This window comes from Hyperolius riggenbachi, chromosome 1, assembly GCF_040937935.1.
Source record: "Hyperolius riggenbachi isolate aHypRig1 chromosome 1, aHypRig1.pri, whole genome shotgun sequence".
Lineage (NCBI taxonomy): Eukaryota > Metazoa > Chordata > Amphibia > Anura > Hyperoliidae > Hyperolius > Hyperolius riggenbachi.
Genome location: NC_090646.1, coordinates 592,942,421 through 592,964,375, shown reverse-complemented (window position 1 = coordinate 592,964,375; position 21,955 = coordinate 592,942,421). Strand labels below are relative to the sequence as shown.

The 21,955-nt window shown below is 45.9% G+C and overlaps 1 protein-coding gene across 3 annotated transcripts in view; it reads left to right on the top strand.

The window, feature by feature from the left end:
• Positions 1-21,955, top strand: part of LOC137558409 (granzyme A-like) — a 94,392-nt gene that overhangs the window by 53,745 nt on the left and 18,692 nt on the right. For 2 of the 3 annotated variants that reach the window (XM_068271741.1, XM_068271740.1), the window contains exon 4: positions 19,572-19,725. In XM_068271741.1, the coding sequence (XP_068127842.1) occupies positions 19,628-19,725 (98 nt within the window). In that variant the 5' untranslated portion in view covers positions 19,572-19,627. Of the gene's footprint in view, positions 1-17,141; positions 17,430-19,571; positions 19,726-21,955 lie in introns of those variants that run through there. The other variant, XM_068271739.1, reaches the window with a different exon arrangement.

Genomic DNA, 21,955 nt, shown 5'->3' with positions numbered 1-21,955 from the left:
CGAATTTTTGACCCCCCAAAAGTGGGCCAAAAGTTGGGGGGTCGGCTTGCTTGCGAGTCATGGGTAGGTGGGTGGGTCTGTAGGTGCTGTCCCTCCCCGCTCCCCCCGCGGCTGCCGCTGCTATTACCTTAGGCGGCGCCGCTTCCACTATCCCCGTCCTCCTCCGGTAACTAATTCACAGCAGCGCGCCCCTCGCTGCTGTGATGACGGAGGAAACCATAGAGAGCGGCCGTTACTATGGGAACCGCTCTCTATGGTTTCCTGCGTCATCACAGCAGCGAGGGGCGCGCTGCTGTGAATTAAATAGTTACCGGAGGAGGACGGGGATAGTGGAAGCGGCGCTGCCTAAGGTAATAGCAGCGGCAGCCGCGGGGGGAGCGGGGAGGGACAGCACCTACACACCCACCCACCCATACTGGGGCACTATGCTAGCTATATGGGGCACTATACAAGCTATACTGGGGCACTATACAAGCTATACTGGGGCAGTATACTAGCTATAATGGGGCACTATACTAGCTATAATGGGGCATTATACTAGCTATAATGGGGCACTATACTAGCTATAATGGGGCACTATACTAGCTATACTGAGCACTATACTAGCTATACTGAGCACTATACTAGCTAAACTGGGGCACTTCACTAGCTATACTGAGCACTATACTAGCTATACTGAGCACTATACTGGCTATACTGAGCACTATACTGGCTATACTGAGCACTATACTGGCTATACTGAGCACTATACTAGCTAAACTGGGGCACTTCACTAGCTATACTGAGCACTATACTAGCTATACTGAGCACTATACTAGCTATACTGAGCACTATACTAGCTATACTGAGCACTATACTAGCTATACTGAGCACTATACTAGCTATACTGGGGCATTTTACTAGCTATACTGAGCACTACCTACCTATATTGGGCACTATACTAGCTATACTGGGCACTATACTAGCTATACTGAGGCACTACCTACCCATACTGGGCACTATACTAGCTATACTGGGACATACTGGGGGGATCACGCGGCCAGCGTTTCCTACCCCCGGCTTATATGAGGGTCAATCATTTTTTCCTGTTTTTTGGGGTAAAAGTGGGGGGGTCGGCTTACATGCGGGTCGGCTTGCTTGCGAGTATATACGGTAAATGTTTCTGCTCATCAAAAACCGTTAACTATTAGTCAAAGATAACATAATTGAACACAAAATGCAGTTTTAAATGATGGTTTTTATTATTTAGTGAGAAAAAAAACTCAAAACCTACATGGCCCTGTGTGAAAAAGAAATTGCCCCCTGAACCTAATAACTGGTTGGGCCACCCTTAGCAGCAATAACTGCAATCAAGCGTTTGCGATGACTTGCAGCAAGTCTTTTACAGAGCTCTGGAGGAATTTTGGCCCACTCATATTTGCAGAATTGTTGTAATTCAGCTTTATTTGAGGGTTTTCTAGCATGAACCGCCTTTTTAAGGTCATGCCACAACATCTCAATAGGATTCAGGTCAGGACTTTGACTAGGCCACTCCAAAGTCTTCATTTTGTTTTTCTTCAGCCATTCAGAGGTGGATTTGCTGGTGTGTTTTTGGTCCTTGTCCTGCTGCAGCACCCAAGATCGCTTCAGCTTGAGTTGACGAACAGATGGCTGGACATTCTCCTTCAGGATTTTTTGGTAGACAGTAGAATTCATGGTTCCATCTATCACAGCAAGCCTTCCAGGTCCTGAAGCAGCAAAACAACCCCAGACAATCACACTACCACCACCATATTTTACTGTTGGTATGATATTCTTTTGCTGAAATGCTGTGTTACTTCTACGCCAGATGTAACGGGACACGCACCTTCCAAAAAAATCATTGAGATGTTTTTTTAGCAAAATTGAGACGAGCCTTAATGTTCTTTTTGCTTAAAAGTGGTTTGCGCCTTGGATATCTGCCATGCAGGCCGTTTTTGCCCAGTCTCTTTCTTATGCTGGAGTAGTGAACACTGACCTTAATTGAGGCAAGTGAGGCCTGCAGTTCTTTAGATGTTGTCCTGGGGTCTTTTGTGGCCTCTCGGATGAGTTTTCTCTGCGCTCTTGGGGTAATTTTGGTCGGCTGGCCACTCCTGGGAAGGTTCATCACTGTTCCATGTTTTTGCCATTTATGGATAATGGCTCTCACTGTGGTTCGCTGGAGTCCCAAAGCTTTAGAAATGGCTTTATAACCTTTACCAGACTGATAGATCTCAATTACAGTACTTTTGTTATCATTTGTTTCTGAATTTGTTTGGATCTTGGCATGATGTCTAGCTTTTGAGGTGCTTTTGGTCTACTTCTCAATGTCAGATAGCTCCTATTTAAGTGATTTCTTGATTGAAACAGGTGTGGCAGTAATCAGACCTGGGGGTGACTACAGAAATTGAACTCAGGTGTGATAAACCACAGTTAAGTTATTTTTTAACAAGGGGGGCAATCACTTTTTCACACAGGGCCATGTAGATTTGGAGTTTTTTTCTCACTAAATAATAAAAACCATCATTTAAAACTTTATTTTGTGTTCAATTATGTTATCTTTGATTAATAGTTAAAGTTTTTTGATGAGCAGAAACATTTAAGTGTGACAAACATGCAAAAGAATAAGAAATCAGGAAGGGGGCAATAGTTTTTCACACCACTGTATGTATTTTATCTACTGAAAAAATGTATTTAATTGACTCTAAAGTTCATTCCTATCTTTTAAATTGATATATTTCTTATTTTCAAATGTTGACATGAAGGAAATTAACCAGGACAGAAAGGACCAGAGTGGTTTGAATTAAAAAATATCAAATTTTTCGTATGAAAACTTTATGCTATGCGTGACTAGAGGTGTGGCAGGGTAGGTAAATCAGGGAGAGGAAAGATTTTACAATGGGCAAACACTGACTAAATAATCTATAAATTAATATTGTAAACAATAAGCAATTTTATTTGTTATGTTATTTTCACCACAGTTCCTCTTTAACCAGTTCGCATTCAGTCGTTTTTCGCTTCATGCATCCGAACAATGTTCACCTCCCATTCATTAGCCTATAACTTTATTACTACTTATCACAATGAACTGATCTATATCTTGTTTTTTCCGCCACCAATTAGGCTTTCTTTGGGGGGTACATTTTACTAAGAGCCACTTTACTGTAAATGCATTTTAAAAGGAAGAATAAGAAAAAAACGGAAACAAATCATTATTTCTCACTTTTCGGCAATTATAGTTTTAAAATAATACATGCCTCCATAATTAAAACCCACGTATTGTATATGCCCATTTGTCCCGGTTATTACACCATTTAAATTATGTCCCTATCACAATGTATGGCGACAATATTTTATTTGGAAATAAAAGTGCATTTTTTCCGTTTTGCATTCATCACTATTTACAAGCTTATAATAAAAAAAAAAAAGAAATATTTCATCTTTGCATAGATATTTAAAAAGTTTAGACCCTTAGGTAAATATTTGTGTTTTTTGTTTTTTTTTTATTGTAATGTTTTTTTGTTTTTTTTAATTAAACATTTTATGTGGGTATTTTTGGGAGGGTGGGATTGAAATTGTATTTTTTTTTTGTAAATATGTGTATTTTTATTTTTATTTAACATTTAGATGTAGTATACTTTTTGGCCACAAGATGGCAGCCATGAGTTGTTTACAGTGACGTCACTCTAAGCGTACCACGTACGCTTAGAGCGACATAGGAAGCAGAAAAAGCGTAGCTTCCGAGAGAAGCTGTCGCTTTTTCTGCGGGGGAGAGGAATCAGTGATCGGGCACCGTTGCCCGATTCACTGATTCACTGGCTAACAAACCGCCGGCCGGGAGCGCGCGTGCACGCGCGCGATCGGCCGCGTGGACGCGCAGGAGCGCACATGGCTTCCTGGACGTGAGTTTCACGTCCAGGAATGTCAAATAGTTAAGGCTGGTTTCACAGTGGGACGTTACAGGCGCACGTTAGAGCAGCCTGTAACGCAGCCCACCGCACAGTAATGAAAAATCAATGGGGCTGTTCACAGTGCCCACGTTGCGTTACATTGTAACGCTGCGTCACAAGACAACGTACTGCATGCAGTACTTTAGACGCGGCTGAGCCGCGTTAGACTGCTTGCACATGCTCAGTAATCTTGTGGAGGAGCGGAGAGCGGCCAGGCACATGGCTAATTAATATGCACTGCACGTTGTGACGTGCAGTGTTTACTTCCTGGAGCGGCCGCTCTGTGCGGCGATTGGCCGGCGGGACCACGTGATGCCGCATGCGCACAAGAGTGCGCATCACGGCATCACTGACGCCAGAGTGAGCTGCACAACGCGGCTCACTCTGACGTCCAGATCCAGCACCACCAGGCGTTCCATTAGGGGGACGTTATGCGACCTTAACGCCCCCTCTAACACAACGTCCTGGTGTGAAATTAGCCTAAAGATTTTATGGTTGAAGAGTGACGGGGATGTGTTGTGGAAGGGCATTCCAGAGGAGGAGTGAAGCACGTGATAAGTCTTGTATCCGTGAATGCGAGAAGGTAATTCTAGAGGAGGACAAAAGAAGGTTGTGTGCAGATCTAAGAATGCAGTTTGGTTGGTATCTGGAAACGCGTCCAGTGAAAAATGGCGCCGGTTAAATAATGGCGCCCCCTTCTGCCCGATATTAGTTTAAAACGATATTTATCGTTTTAAAGGTTAAAATAGTGCAGACCTTTTGAACGAAATTTATCGTTTTAAAACTTGGGGGTTTTTTTGTCCTGCCTGAACAATATCGTTTTAAGCCCTGCTTTGCTGCCGTTTGGAAAATGTCTGCCCGCCGACTTTAATGTTTAATAGCAAAGCCCCCTTAAACGCTAAAAACACCAAATTTGCAAGGAATGTTAAGAAAAAAATGTGTGAACAAGAGGAACATTTTTTTTTACAAAAAGACCTTATAGTTTTTGAGAAAATCGATTTTGAATATTTTCCTTCTGACCGTGGGAAAATTAAACGCCCACCGACTGTAGCGGTTATTAGCAAAGCCCCTTTAAATGCTAGAAACACCAAATGTGTAGGAAATGTTAAGAAGAACAGTGTGAACAAGAAGAAATTTTTTTTTTCAAAAAGACCTTATAGTTTTTGAGAAAATCGATTTTAAATGTTTAAAGAGGAAAATGTATCTATTTAAATCGCACTAGCCGACCCGCGGCGTAGCATACGCCGCATAAGAGGGTAGAGGGCAGGAAGGGGTTATTGGGCACAGCGGCGGGGAGGGGGGTTGGACCCCCCCAAAACTGTGTCCCCCATGTGTGCTCTACCTCCAGCTTAAGCTCAGCAGGAACCCCCCCCCCCCCTCACCTGGGTCCCCCATGTGCACTCCCCCTCCAGCTTAAGTTCAGCAGGAACCCCTCCAGCTTAAGCTCAGCAGGAACCCCTCACCTGGGTCCCTCATGTGCGCTCCCCCTCCTGCTTAAGCACAGTAGCAGCCGCCACTATTAGTAAGGGACAGCGGGCGGGGATGACTCACCTCTTCGGTGTTCCATCGTGCGTTCCACTGTCGTCACTTCCTGCAATGCCGCACACTGTATTGGTGTAATTTGCCTATTTAAAACAGAAGGAAATCTGCAATAATTCAGCTATAAGTGAATATTTGTGGTTACCCACAATGCACTGCTACTAAATATGCAAATTACCCCTTTTCCCCCTTGGTAAGTCAAGCAAGCATATAGCTTTAAATGTTACACATTTATCAAACCCACATGTAGACAGCCTGTTTCAGACTTTTGGTCCTCATCTGTATTTTGGCAAGGATTGATATGGCTGTATGAGATAGGGCTTGGACCAGTACAACAGAGTAACCAAGCAGCTCAGGGTGACCCAAACCATTCGGAATGTATAGGGGGATAAAAGGGACCAAAAAAACCTCCTACTAAAAAAAGCAAAGCTTGGTGTAATTTGCCTTCCTAAAACAGAAGAAAATATGCAATAATTCAGCTATAAGTGAACATTTGTGACTACCCACAATGCACTGCTACTAAATATGCAAATAATTCCTTTTCACCCGTAGTAAGTCAAGCAAGCATCCAGAACCACTGGTGTATAGCAAGCCTATAGCTTTAAATTTTACACAGCGATATCAAACCCACATGTGAAAGCCTGTTTCAGACTTTTGGTCCTCATCTGTACATTGGCAAGGATTGATATGGCTGTATGAGATAGGGCTTGGACCAGTGCAACAGAGTAACCAAGCAGCTCAGGGTCCACTCGAATGTATAGGGGGATAAAAGGGACCAAAAAGACCTTCTACTAAAATAATCAATCCAACAGACACAGCATGGATGATCTTCGTGTCACTGCCCTGAAGGGTGGCTTCAAAACGTCAAATGATCGATTAATAGCAGAAACAAAATTTATAAATTGGTTCAAGGCTGTGCAGAACGGTTTGAATAAGGACAACAACTTTCTATATTGGTATGAGACTGATGACATTTGAACTTTTCTCAGCCATTATAGCTGAACTTGTGAACTAAGAATTTACGATACCTCTGTGTCAGTCCAACTCCCAGGTATGTGAGCAGGGAGTAAACAAGGATTCTTATCTTGGCTTACAACCTCTAACCCCAGGTCGATGGTCTGTGTGAATTAAGGCATCTTAATGACATGTATTTATGCTTGAAAAAAATATCTGTTTTCCTTTTTGATATTGCATGTATATAAGCTGTCTGTACCACCAGTTTGCAAACTAACAGGATAAAAGCCAGACGAAAGCTGCAAGGCCGAAAGCTTGCTTATTTTATTCATTTTTAGTTAGCCAATAAATGGTATCATCCTGATTTAAAACTTCTTGCTTTTACTGATGGCTAACACGGTACAATACCCTACTGCTACTACTAAAATAATCAAAGCTTGGTGTAATTTGCCTTCTTAAAACAGAAGAAAATCTGCAATAATTCAGCTATAAGTGAACATTTGTGGTTACCACAATGCACCGCTACTAAATATGCAAATTATTCCTTTTCACCCGTGGTAAGTCAAGCATGCCTATGCTTAGCTTTAAGTTTTACACAGTCATTTCAAACCCACATGCGCCAGCCTATTTCAGGCATTTAGTCCTCATCAGTCCATGGCAGGGATTGATAAGGCTGTATAAGATAGGGCTTGGACCAGTACAACAGACTAACCAAGCAGCTCACGGTGACCCAAACTACTAAGAATGTATAGGAAGATAAAAAAAGAGACCAAAAATCCCTCCTACTAAAAAAAGCAAAGCTTGGTTTAATTTTCCTTCTTAATACAGAAGCAAATCTGCAATAATTCAGCTATAAGTGAACATTTGTGGTTACCCACAATGCACTGCTACTGAATATACAAATTATCCCCCTTTGCCCTTGGTTTGATATGACACTACTTCTTCTTCTTGCTTGGACCAGCCCCTTCTTCTTGCTTGGACCGGCCCTGGGGGCAGGGTGCTACTTCTTCTTCTTGCTTGAAGGTTGAGGCACTTACTCTATTATGGCTATCATTCATAAAGGAGCTGTCGGTAAGGGGAATCAATGCGGGAAAACACCGCTGCCGGTATTTTAGACTTCTGGGTGGGCATTCACAGAAAAGTATCCATGTGCGGTAGCAGTGCGGAGATTCCCTGAACTAAGCTGGCGGTAGGCAGGCGGTAGGCAGGCGGAGACACGGAAGCTGCTGAGTTGATACATTTCTCCGTGTTCTGCTCTGCTGCAGCTGCCTGGGAGGTCTGTGTGTCTCCATTCACTTACATTGGTATCGCCACATCAGAGGGAGCGGTACTTCCCGACCTCACACCGCTTGCGGTGTTCTTTATGAATTAACATTTTGCTACATTTGTTCCGATAATCACCGCACAAGGCGGTGATTTATCACTCTGCTCGGTAGTGTCATTTTTTCATGCGGAAAGAGCCTTTATGAATGCTGACTTTGCTAAGTGGTCGGTAAAGTCAGCTGTTTTAAGCATTTCCGCATGCGGAAATGCTTTATGAATGATAGCCTATATATATAGATAATGACATTTCTGCGGGGAAACAATTCCCGCCGACTTTAGCAGTTAATAGCAAAGTCCCCTTAAATCCTAACAACACCAAATTTGCAGGATATGTTAAAAAGATACTGGGAAACAATATTTAGAAAAAAAAAATTTTTTTTTTTTGTTTTTTTAATTTACATTTTTGTGTCATGTTCTGAGTGTGGGAAATTTTTGAAAAAAACGACGTGGTGTCCCCCCTCCCGAGCCTCTGTAACCCCTTGTCCCCCATGCAGGCTGGGATAGCCAGAATGCGGAGCCCCGGCCGACTGGGGCTTCGCACCCTGAGCTATACCAGCCCGCATGGTCCATGGTATGGGGGGGCTTCGGGGGGGGGGGGGGGAGGGGCAGCCAAGCCTTCCCCTCCCCCCCCGGAGCCCTTGTCCAATCCATGGACAAAGGGCTCTTCCCCACCTCCGGTGCCCCAGGAGGAGGTAAGGGGGACAACTCCCTGGGGAGGTTTATGGTGGCATCTGGGAGTCCCTTTTAAGAAGGGGAACCCAGATGCCTGCCCCCCTCCCAGGAAAAATGAGTATAGGGGTGCAAAGTACCCCTTACCCATTTCCATAAAGGGTTAAATTAAATAAAAACGCAACAACGAGAAAAAGTCCTTTAATGTTCTAAATTAACCAGAAATACTTACCTGTACCTTTAAGAAAAAATTCCCACGCCAATTAGGTCCCACGACAGTATCCTCCATCTTGCGATCTTCAGAAATACTTACCTGTACCTTTAAGAAAAAAATCCCACGTCAATTAGGTCCCACGACAGTATCCTCCATCTTGCGACCTTCTGTTACATGTTGATTGAAGATCTCCGACGCCAAACACGCCACCCCCGCCGCACTGCTCTCAGCTATACTTAGTATAGCTTAGAGCAAAAAGCATCTTTAAAATGTGGCTCCAGTGGCCCCCATTGGTTCCTTATCAGACCAATGGGGATCAGGAGGATCCCCATTGGTCGATGAGGAACCAATGGGGAGCCTTGGAGCCAAATTTTAAAGATGCTTTTTGCTAAGCTATACTTAGTATAGCTGAGAGTGCATCTATATAGACGCATTACCGCTGGCTGACGCTGCCCTCTGCCTCCCCCACCTGTCACCCTCACCCATGCTGGCACCCCCCCCCCCCTCCCCCCGGAGCCCTTGTCCAATCCATGGCCGGCTCATTCGATTCAATACAAAAAGAAGGATGCGTCCTGTGCGGATGCATAGCATCAGCTCCCACGATCTCTCCCCACCTGCCTGCACCCGTCACCCTCACCTAGGGTGGCACCTGGTGCACCCATGGGTGCACCAGGTGCCAGGCTAGGTGAGGGTGACAGGTGAGGAGGCGGGGGGGGGGACAGCGGTAGCCGGTGCTATGCGTCGGTACGCAGGACGCATTGTAAGGTATTGTATTGCTAATTGGCGTGGGAGATCTTCAATCAAGGTAATTGAAGATCGCAAGCAAGAAAGAGGATACTTTATACGATGGATCGTTTACCGAGGATACGGCGTGGGAACATTTTTTTAAAGGTACAGGTAAGTATTTGTGGTTAATTTAGAACATTAAAGGACTTTTCTCGTGGTTGCGTTTTTATTTCATTTAACCCTTTGTGGAAATGGGTAAGGGGTATACTCATTTCTCCTGGGAGGGGGCAGGCATCTGGGGGTCCCCTTCTTAAAGGGGACTCCCAGATGCCACCATGAACCCCCCTCCCCAGGGAGTCGTCGCCTCCGCCTCCACCTGGGGCAAGGGAGGAGGGGAAGAGCCCCTTGTCCATGGATTGGACAAGGGCTCCGGGGGGGGAGGGGGAGGCTTGGCCGCCCCTCCCCTCCAGAGCCCCCTATACCATGGACCATGCGGGCTGGTATAGCTCAGGTTGCGAAGCCCCAGTCGGCCGGGGCTCCGCTTTCTAGCTATCCCAGTCTGCATGGGGGACAAGGGGTTACAGAGGCTCGGGAGGGGGGACCCCACGTGGTTTTTTTTTATTTATTTCCCACACTCAGAACATTAAAAAAAAAAGTTGATAGCAATTCATAAAAAAAAAACGACGTGGGGTCCCCAGGTGGAGGCGGGGGCGACAACTCCCTGGGGGGGGTTTCATGGTGGCATCTGGGAGTCCCCTTTAAGAAGGTGACCCCCAGATTCCTGCCCCCCTCCCAGGAGAAATGAGTATAGGGGTACAAAGTACCCCTTACCCATTTCCACAAAGGGTTAAATGAAATAAAAACGCAACAACGTGAAAAGTCCTTTAATGTTCTAAATTAACCACAAATACTTACCTGTACCTTTAAAGAGAATCTGTATTGTTAAAATCGCACAAAAGTAAACATACCAGTGCGTTAGGGGACATCTCCTATTACCCTCTGTCACAATTTCCTCCTCGCCGCATTAAAAGTGGTTAAAAACAGTTTTAAAAAGTTTGTTTATAAACAAACAAAATGGCCACCAAAACAGGAAGTAGGTTGATGTACAGTATGTCCACACATAGAAAATACATCCATACACAAGCAGGCTGTATACACCCTTCCTTTTGAATCTCAAGAGATCCTTTGTGTGTTTCTTTCCCCCTGCAGTTCTCATGCACTGAAGTTTCAGGCTGCTCTTCCTGCAAACAGCTTTGCCCTTGTTTGTAATTCCTCAGTATGTGAAAGCCCAGCCAGCTCAGAGGAGGATTTATCCAGCTTGTAAAAAATAAGAGAGAAGAGAGAAGCTGCCCTAATCTAAATAATACACAGGCAGTGTGCATAGAGGGGCCTGGAAGGGGGAGTTCATAGCAGAACCACAACACTGAAGAACTTGGCAGCCTTCCAGACACAGGCTGACAAGTCTGACAGGGGAAAGATACATTGATTTATTACAGAGACTGTGATAGTAGAAAGTGCTGCAGTTAGCCAGAACACATTAGAATAGCTTTTGGAACATGTAGGATGATAAAAAACAGGATGCAATTTTTGTTACGGAGTCTCTTTAAGAAAAAAATCCCACGTCAATTAGGTCCTACGACAGTATCCTCTATCTTGCGACCTTCTGTTACATGTTGATTGAAGATCTCCGCCGCCCCGGTGCACCAAGTGCCACCCTAGGTGAGGGTGACGGGTGCAGGCAGGTGGGGAGAGATCGCGGGAGCTGATGCTATGCATCCGCACAGGACGCATCCTAAGGTATAGTAACCGGCTCATCAAAGCCGGTTCTTTTTGTATTGAATCGAATGAAACCGCCATCTAATTGCTTTGTACAGCACTGAGATCTGCAGCAGCGCTGTACTGGGGACAGCCGTGTGACACGGGTGTCCCCCTGGGACACAGGGAAACGATCCGCTGTGATAGGCTGAAGCCGATCGTGCTGATTGGCTGGCGGGGGGAGGGAGGGAGAGTAATAAAATTAATTTAAAAAAAGCAGGACTTTATTAAAAAATAATATAAATAAATATTTATAAAAAAAAAAAAACACTGGGGGGGCGATCAGACCCCACTAACAGAGACTCTGTTGGTGGGGAGAAAAGGGGGGGGGGGGAATCACTTGTGTGCTGTGTTGTACGGCCCTGCAGCTTGGCCTTAAAGCTTCAGTGGCCTATTTAACTAAAAATGGCCTGGTCTCTAGGGGTGGGGGGGGGGTTAACACTGCGGTCCTCAAGTGGTTAAGCCCCCCTGACGCCGCTTGTCCCTCGCCATCTACCCAGGAGGCTCCTGTCTCCCGCAATTTGGCCTGAAAGCTTGGCCGATTCGCGCTTCCTCATGTATGTGTGGCTCGGCCATGAAAGTGCACCCATCGCGCTCCTGTAGCTAGGAGCATTGTGCACCTGTGCAGAACTACTACGCAGGTGCAGAATGCTCCCAACTGGGGAAACGCACTTGGCCGAGCAGCGCATGCACGATGAAGCACAACTCAGCCAAGCTTTAGGGCCAAATTGCAGGGACAGGAGCCACCCAGGGAGACAGCGAGGGACAAGTGGCCTTAAGGGGGCTTAAAAAGAACCTGAACTGAAAATTAAAAGTCAAAATAAAGATACACATGTCATACTTACCTGCTGTGTAAACTGCTCATCAATCTCTTTCTCCTCTTCCGCGTCCTGTTTGTCCAGTGTGATCAATGAAATCCTCTGTCCTCCATTTTGAAAATGGCCATTACCCCATAACAGTTTCCTGGTGAGCACACTGTTAAACTGTAATATCACCCACTTCAGCCATAAGGAAACATGGACATTACCTTGCACATTCAGTTGTAACTGACAGCAGCTGATATATAACTGAAAGCAACTGGTATATTTCAGTTCTGACCAAATATTGTCAGAACTGGGAAGGATCATTGTAAGAAAAAAAATGTTGAGCTTCTGAGAGGAACTGATAGCGAGGCAAGTATGTAATATTCATTTGCAGCTACATCATGCGTTTATTTTAAATAATTTTACTCAGTTCAGGGTCCCTTTAAGGAACCAGAGACGCTTCTGGTCTCAGGTTCCCTTTAAAGGGAAGGTTCACGCAGCTGCAAAAAAAAAAAAAATACAAATCCACTTACCTGGGGCTTCCTCCAGCCCGTGGCAGACAGGACGTGCCCTCGGCGCCGCTCCGCAGGCTCCTCTGGTGGCGCACCCGACCTGGCCAGGCCCGGCTTCCAGGTCGGGCTTCTTGTGCGCTCCAAAATGCGCCTCACGGCAGCGCTCTGACATCATCGGACATCCTCCGGGCTGTACTGCGCAGGCTCAGTAGTTCTGCGCCTGCGCAGTACAGCCCGGAGGACGTCCGATGATGTCAGCACGCCGCCGTGAGGCGCATTTTGGAGCACACAAGAAGCCCGACCTGGAAGCCGGCCTGGCCACGGGCTGGAGGAAGCCCCAGGTAAATGGATTTGTATTTTTATTTTTTTTAGCAGCTGCGCGGATATTCCCTTTAATATATGGTTTGAGATATCACTAAAATTGGTACACTTTCATATGGCAGATTACAGCAAAATAAGAAACAAAAGGAGGAGGTCCCTGCCCTTAGGAGCTTACAATCTAGAGGTCAGTGAGGTGGAAAAAATAGAGAAGGAGACACAGAGGTTAATGGATGAGGCAGTGAATCTCCAATGATGCCTATAGCAACTTATAGGCTTGTCTGAAAAAGTGTGTTTTGAGAGCGCATTTGAAGATTTCCATGCTCGGAGCATGATGGAAAATCACAATGTGTGATAACGTTCAGGTATGAAGAGCAGAATTTCCAGTAATGGCAAAACAGCCTATCATGTGTTTCAGGGCGAGAAGCCGCTTCCTCAGAAGCACAAAAAATCTATATAATTGATTGTAGACCATAAAATATGAGAACAATTCTGTGACACCATAAGGGGATATGATCCTCGTCAAGTGCATACTCTAAAATGTGCAATATGTCCCCAGGGCCGGATTTGTACTCTTTACCGCTCAAGGCCACTGTTACCAGCCACCCCCTTCAGTATGGGTAGCAAGATGACCCCTCCCACCTCCCCTCCAGTATAAGCCAGATGACCCATCCTCCTTTCCCTCTAGTATAGGTTGCCTGATGAAACCCACCCCAGTATAGGTAGCCAGATAACCTCTCCCCCTTTCCCTCCTTTATAGGTAACCAGATGACTCCCTTAATCCCCCCCTCCCTTCCTTTCAGTATAGGTAGCCAGCTCACCTTCACACCACAGCAGCCATCAGTGTCACTCATTTCTCCGCTCTTCTCCAGTGCAGATGTTTTCTTTTCCTTTCTGTCTCCAATGTCGCACTAGTCCATCACCATGCACAGAGAGCAAGGTGGCTGCTGCACAGGCAGCTAGCAGCAGAGTACTGCGGTCAGGCACTCACCTGATCTCCCTGCATTGCCGCATTTCCAAGTTGCAAATATGCACCAGTTTAGCCTGCTGCTTGGTGCCCTTGCTCCTGTGATGCCCTAGGCCATGGCCTAGGTGCATGTCCGTTTTTAGCGCCGTGCAGCCCGTGCCGCCGCCCTGGGCGCTGTTGGGAGGGGGGCGCTGTAATGGAGGGGGGAGCCGGAGCCGCGGGGAGGGCAGCCCGACCTCTACCTCCCTCTCCCCGGGCCGCCCTCCGTGCTCCCCCCTTAGATCAGATGCAGAGCAATTAATTAGCGCAGCAGGAAGCGTACATCACTGGCGAATGGAGGGGGCTATTCCGGGTGTCTGGAACACCCCCCCCCCCCCCCCCCTGCACTGAGCTGTGTATTCAGCCAGGGAAGCTGGCATAATATAAACAGCCTCATTCTCCCTCCTCTCTTACTTCTGGTGCCTCCCTCCAGCTAATAGAATGAGAGAGGCAGTGGAGCTTTTCCCACAAGAGGATGCAGCCTGCAGTGAGAGAATGTTGATTCTGGAGTCCTGGACTCTCCACAGCACAGAAGTGTCAGACATGATGCAATTAGAGGGCAGGCAAGCTGGTAAATATGCACAGCATGATGCAGAGCTTGCCTGGACTCAGGGTCCGTGGGCAAACATCTGTCTGGTCTCTCCCCATTGTTATAATGACTGCATGTTTGGATAAGGTGTTAAACAAGTTGAAAAGTTTTTGACAGTCCCTAGACTCCAGGAGGGCCTCTTTCTGACTTGTGTGGGAGACTGGCAAGGACTGGAGTCCGATTACAGGCATGTAGCCTGTCTGATGTGGGACTGCAATACAGATAAGTTCTCTGCTCCATCTCAGGCTATTCTCAATTTCTCCACTCCTCTCTTTGGGCTAGTGCAACGCCAAAATGACAATAGCAATCGCTAGCAATTTGTGAGTGTGATTTTGTGAAGCGATTTTCAGAGCGATTTTTGAATGAATCGCTCAAAAACATGCTACATGCAGTATACGTGCGATTTTGAAAAAGTCACAACGCTGCTGTGAGAACACTGTCATAGGGTAACATTAGCCAAGCGCTTTTCAAATCACTGTTGATTTGAAAAACGCTCAGAAGCCCTCTTGGTGTGCACCAGCCTCCCTCATTCACCTTTGTTTCCCTCTTCCCCTAGAGCTGGCTGTGTCTTCTTGTCATACAGGAAAGCTAAATAAAAGTGCAGTTCTGGTGAGGCAAAATATTATTATTTAGTATTTATATAGCGCCGCTATCTTCCGCAGATGCAAATATCCCTGCATCATATGGGTATCGCTTGCGCTATGTAACACTATGTGGCATATTCCACTGAATTGTCCAAACTAAGTCTATCTCCCATTCCTCTCTCAGGGAGTTGTTCCAGCGCTGTCCCCCGTTCAAATTTGCTGCTACCAGAAGCCCTCAGAAACACTCGTGTCCTTGAGTACTTCCAAAGATAGGCAGATCCGTAATACGCCAGCGCACTTTTGTGCATGGGCAGTATGGAGCCACCTGTATTCGGAAGCACTCGGGGACATAAGTGCTTCTGGACCTTTCAGGAATCCCACCCTTAAAAATCCTGCGTTTGCCCCTGTACATAACTACTCACCTCCCTGAGTTCCACTGGCCGCTCATTCGCCGCTGGAATCGTCTCAGCATAGACGCTGATACACAGGCTGCTTCCTGTTTAGCCGGAAGCAGCGTGTGTATCAGCGTCTATGCCGAGAGGGGATCAGCGGCGAGTGAGCGGCCAGTGGAACGCAGGGAGGTGAGTAGTTATGTACGCTTCCTGCTGCGCTAATTAATTGCTCTGCATCTGATCTGAGGGGGGAGCACGGAGGGCGGCCCGGGGAGAGGGAGGGAGAGGTCGGGCTGCCCTCCCCGCGGCTCCGGCTCCCCCCTCCATTGTGGGGGGAAGCTGCCTATCTAACCTATATTGGGGGACACCTACCTAATCTCACCTATACTTGGGGGCAGCTACCAATCTAACCTATACTGGGGGCAGCTACCTATCTAACCTATACTGGGGGGTACCTACCTAATCTAACCTATATTGGGGGACACCTACCTAATCTAACCTATACTGGGGGGCAGCTACCTATCTAACCTATACTGGGGGGCAGCTACCTATCTAACCTATACTGGGGGGTACCTACCTAATCTAACCTATATTGGGGGACACCTACCTAATCTAACCTATACTGGGGGGCAGCTACCTATCTAACCTATACTGGGGGGCAGCTACCTAATCTAACATTTACTGGGGGGCAGCTACCTAATCTAACCTATACTGGGGGGCAGCTACCTATCTTACTTATACTGGGGGGCAGTTACCTATCTAATCTATACTGGGGGGCAGCTACGTAATCTAACCAATACTGGGGGCGGGCACCTACCTAATCTAACCTATATTGGGGGACACCTACCTAATCTAACCTATACTGGGGGGTAGCTACCTATCTCACCTATACTGGGGGGCAGCTACCTAATCTAACCTATACTGGGGGCACCTACCTAATGTAACCTATACTGGGGGGCACCTACCTAATCTAACCTTTACTGGGGGCACCTACCTAATCTAACCTATACTGGGGGGCACCTACCTAATCTAACCTATACTGGGGGGAACCTACCTATCTAACTTATACTGGGGGCACCTACCTATCTAACCTATACTGGGGGGCACCTACCTACCTAGCCTATACAGGTGGCAACTATACTGGTTACCTATATTGCAGGCACCTACCTATCAAACCTATACTGGGGCACTAACTTATCTAACCTGTATTGGAGGCACTTACTTATCTAACCTGTATTGGGGGCACCTACCTACCTAGCTAGCCTTTACAGGTGAAAACTATACTGGCTACCTATATTGCAGGCACCTACCTAACTAACCTATACTGGGGGCACCTACCTATCTAACCTATGCTGGGGGCAACTTTTCTGGCTACCTATATTAGAGGCACCCACCTAGCTAACCTGTACTGGGGCACCTACCTATCTAACTTACACCGGGGGCGCCTGCCTATCTAACCTATACTCGGGCAACTATACTGGCTACCTATACTGGAGGCACCTACCTGGCTAACCTATACCGGAGGCAACTATACTGGCTCACCTATGTCTGGCGACCTATACTGGGGGGGGCGCAATTTTTACACCCTCACCCTGGGTGCATTTTAGCCTAGAAACTGCATTGCCTAGGTGGCCTTGGCCTAAATTCTCCCTGTATGTCCCACTCTGGTTATAAATAAAGTTTATTGAAAAATGACAAACACAAGAGAGAAGATATTTTTGTTGGTGGCACTTTTATATCTTTGGCAAACAGAGAAATATGAATATATGAGCTAAATCACTCATTTTTCTTATCACTAACGGACCATCAGTTTCTAAAGAGGCATATGAGAGTGGATGATGTGACAGCAGAGATAAGATTGCATTACATTACTAACGAACAAATCTTTGGAGTATTTATAGGTGGAAGACTGTAAAATCTTTGTAGCATTCACAATTCATTATTTTCAAAGTAGCATTTAACCCCCGCATGAACCAGTCCGCTATGAGTCAATTCTGCTTTTTACTCACTTCTCTATGTTTCCTACTGACCTGTGAAGGTAAGTACTCAGACTTTTGTCGCTGTTTGTAGTAATTATAATTGAGTAAATCAAAATGAAATTCCGGTTTTATGGATTTGAAAGAAAAGGTGAGTTCTCATAAAGCCGTGACTGATTGCCACTTGCTCCAAGGAGGCAATCAGTTCTTACATGTGGGCATGGAGACAGCAAAAACCCTGACATTCACTACAGGCGCAGGGTGGCACAGCAAGACTGCAGGCACTGTGTTTCAGGTGATGAGTAAGTTCTTCAGACTAATACCCTTACTGTATACCAATATGGAACCCTGAGAAGAATGGGCCTAGCTATGGGAAGGTGGGCTGTTTAACAAGAAACAAAACAAAGTGCTACTCATGAACTTGAAGGCCAAAACACAACATTAACAGAGCTACTCTGAAAGAAGGATGTTTCCAACTGGCTTAGTCTTTAGGCTTGAATGTAGTTATAGTGTAGTATAGCGGAGCGCTGCCAATTCCTTTGCTGTTCTTAAGAAAATGTGTAGACCACTCTAGCTTCCCCAGGTTTACACTATGTTTAATTGTTAAATAAAGGTTATGTCTCTTCCGTGAGGACCCTTCAACATGGTGGATGAGTCTAGAACTGAACAATCGGCGTGCAGACTGTTTATTGGAAGCTAACATCCTCCATTTGTTGCATCCATTTTGAATGCAAGTTGTGTAATATGCCCTTGTGTGGGCTCTGCACATCTATCCAGCTGGTCAATTCGGGTGCAGCCTGCATTTGGAAGCACTGCCATCTCCTTCTGTAGCGATAGTGTGGCCAGGTGACTGATCTGGAACCCCTCCTGTCTGTAAAATTCACTGGACCTTCAGAGACAATAAATCTGATTGCAATGATAACCGGGCCTAGATCTGGTTGCTTGGGTCTATGGGTTATGTGATTATGCCAAATGCATGGATTCACAGAGTTAGTGTGTTATGCATATTCATGGTTTTTTTTTCAAGTAACAGGAAAATGTTGGCTGTATGTTCTCTGTCAGAAGGCACAATACAGTCTTGCAGTTCCATATACAAGCTAAGACAGCTTTGTCAAAATGCAAGTTCACTCCTGAGTCCTGACTAGCAGAGGTCTAATAGACTCCACTCACACTCAGCATACACGTTCCTCAGTGGAATGCTGCAGAGAAGAAACATCAGGCCACTTTATTACAGCAGCTGGCAGACAAAGACAGGCAGCTTACATAGTCCTTTATCTTTTACTGTAGAGAGGATACGGAGCATCAGTCCTGCTCATTAGGAATTTATTAGTGGTTATACAATCGTTACAGGCATACCATGTAAAATACAGATGGAGATACCAGTCGGTACATGGTATACCTGGTAACGATTAGTTACAGGCATAACCAATGGTGCTCCATCTCTTGTCTATAGTACATGATTGGACTATTTTACGTGAGCACAATCCAGGAGGTGTGGTATAAAACACTATTCTTAAGCCAGCGTTTGGTGCCAACCACTCTATTCTCCATCTCAATTGTTTTTTGTAATCTCTTCCCCAGGGGTACATGCCCCAATATCAGCAAAAGCCACAGACCAGCAGAGTGAAGGGCAGGGTGAGGTCAAGGAGAAAGTTGTAGAGAAACCACTTCCTTAGTGGTTAGATGGCAAAAAAATAGGACCTCTGCTATCTGGGTGTGTTCTGCAGCTTATGGAAAAAAAAACATAGATGGTTATCTGCCACATATGCACATGAAATGAGGACAGTATGTTAACAAACTGAAAACCGCAGGGTTTTTTTAACCATATGAAGTCATCTCAACCAGCTGAGTAGAGGCCCCCTTGACCCAAAAGCTCTCCCATCTCCCTCTCCCGCCACTGTATTTACATTTTCCTCCTTTAAGTCCCTCCCTGTTCATGCTACCCAAGCACTCTCTACCACTTCTCTACCCAGAGGAAGGCTAATTCTGAAATAATATCTTTCTCCTCCTAGCACTGATACATGCCAAAGCTATTTGGAACTTTACTTGAAATGTACACAGGTTCTGCACAGATGATGTTGTAACTAACGTGACTTATTATTTAAAACTGCCGCTGTCCCATAACCATCTCCCTTCCACATAATAGTAATAATAATTCTTGCTGTCTGTTTACCTCAGGTTTAATAACGTGCTTCATTTTACAGGTGTGCACGTAAAAATCATCAATGGCGATGAGGTGGAGCCACATTCCAGACCTTACATGGCTCTACTAGAGACCAGAAGAGAAAATAAAATATATATGTGTGCCGGATGTTTAATCAGGCATGACTGGGTACTGAGCGCAGCTCACTGCAGATTGTAAGTACTCTAGTTGTGAGTTTTAAGGCCCGTTTCCACTAGTGCGGTGCGAATCACCGGGATTCCACCGCTGACGAAATCGCATGCGGATGCGATTCCGCGGACGATTTTTGCCGCGATTTCGCATGCGATTTCGCATAGGCAGGGTATATGCGAATTTAACCATGTCACTGCCTGGTTCAATTTGCATTAGTTTTCATGCGAATTCGCACGCGAAATCGCGGCAAAAAACGCATGTGCGTTTTCCCTATTAAATGCATTATGTGCGAATCGCCTGCATTCCTCACGCAGGCGAATTCTGCAGGCTCTACCGTGCAGAAAAATCCTGCACAGAAAAACGCTCAGAAATCCTGACAAGTGGAAACAGTCCCATCCACTTTCATTGCCTATGCGAATTCGCATGCAGGCCACGCATGCGAATTCGCCCTAGTGAAAACGGGCCCTTAAAGTTTCTGTGCCTGTGTCAGAATGTGTTTGTTTATCTTTTATTTGTTTGATTAGAGCCCAGTTCCTGGGTTTTTGTCTGTTCTATTTCTGGATAATGGAAACCTGTTAGAAACTTCTGAAGAGTAAGGGTTGTTATCTATAATTTCCCCTCGTTTGCTGTTTTTGAAGTTTTGTGTCTTTGGATTAGTATTACTGTCTGACATAACATTGGATAAAAACATCTCACTGACCATTTCTATACTAGAGATGAGCAACGAATTCTAGTGATGTGAATTTTCACAGACTTGAGATTGAACCACCAGCATGGCAGATGGTCCATTAACCAGCAGCTAGAGGCTTTAAAGTGTACCTGAGATGGGCACACTTAAAGATTTTATACTTACCCAGAACTTCCTCCAGCCTCATGAGCATCCCTCTCCGTCCTCCCGAGTGCCTCCGTTCTCCTGGTATCGGTTCCAGTAACTGCCTCAGCCGCGCCAGTTGGCTCTTCTGCACATGCGCCTTCCATCCGCACTTGCGCAAAAGAGCCCGACTGTTGCGGCTGAGCCAGTTGCCCAAACCGATACCAGGTCAAGGAGGCTCTCGGGAGGACGGCAAGAGAGACACATCGGTGCTCATGGGGCTGGAGGAAGCCCCGGGTAAGTATAAAATCTTTTATTGTGCCTATCTCAGGTTTACTTTGACATGTGATACCGTAAGATAAACATGTAAGTTCCCAAGTCTATGTACTACTAGGCTGCATTCATGTCTCCCTTTTTCTTACTGTAAGGGTTAAGAATCAGGGGTTGTAAATTACATTGGCCTTAATCCAATTCACTTTTTCTCCTGAGTTTTCTCCTAGGAGATAATTTTTCATGTTTTAACTTTTTTGAATTTTGCAATTGAAAAAGTACCAAATAGTAGTTGAAAAAAAGTACTATCAAGATTATTTTGAGCATTTTCTTGCTTGCTGGTGGTTTCAAAAGGCATTTTATTGACAAATTTGAAAATATCACCTAGGAGAAAACAGAGGGGAAAAAGTTAGCATTGTCTCTGCAGTCAGACCTGAGTTAAATATCTAATGACAGGCTATAAAACTATTCACCACTAGATAAATACTTTTAGGTGCAGGGAACAGATACAAAAGGTCAGTAGTTAATGAAGGAGCTGTGAAACAGTAAAAATCTGGTGTTATTCAGCTGAGACAGTAAAAAACTTTAAAGTTCGATTTTTATCTTTTAAAGTGTACAGCTGCGTACCCACCTGGCGATTTTCTCAAAGATTTTCCCGACAACCAGAGTTCTTTAAACGACGTTGCGAGGTGGGTACAGGTGCATGATTCCGAACATCGCCTAGCGCCATCACAATGACGATGGACCGACACGGCGGATCGGATCTTGGAGATCCCTGACGACACTGTGCAAACCGTCGTCAAGGGGACGTCGCTGGACCCATCGAGAGGTAAGTAGGCAGCTTACCTTTGATGACACTAAGAAAAAAATCATACATACCTGGGGCTTCCTCTAGCCCCCTCTGGCCTGATTGCTCCCTCGTCGCCGTGCTCCACCTCCTCGATCTTCCGTAAGGGCTCCCGGTATTTTTGGTCAGTTGGCACATGCGCAGTGCGGCAGCGTTCGCTCCCCCTCCTCGCGTCCTCTGCCAGGAGAGTTCTGCAGGCGACGGGAGCCGGCGCGCACAGCCGGGCCGCGCATAAGATACCGAGAGAATTTACGGAAGATCCTGGATGCAGAGGACGGCGCCGAGGGAGCGATCAGGCCACAGGTATGTATGAAATTTTGTTTTT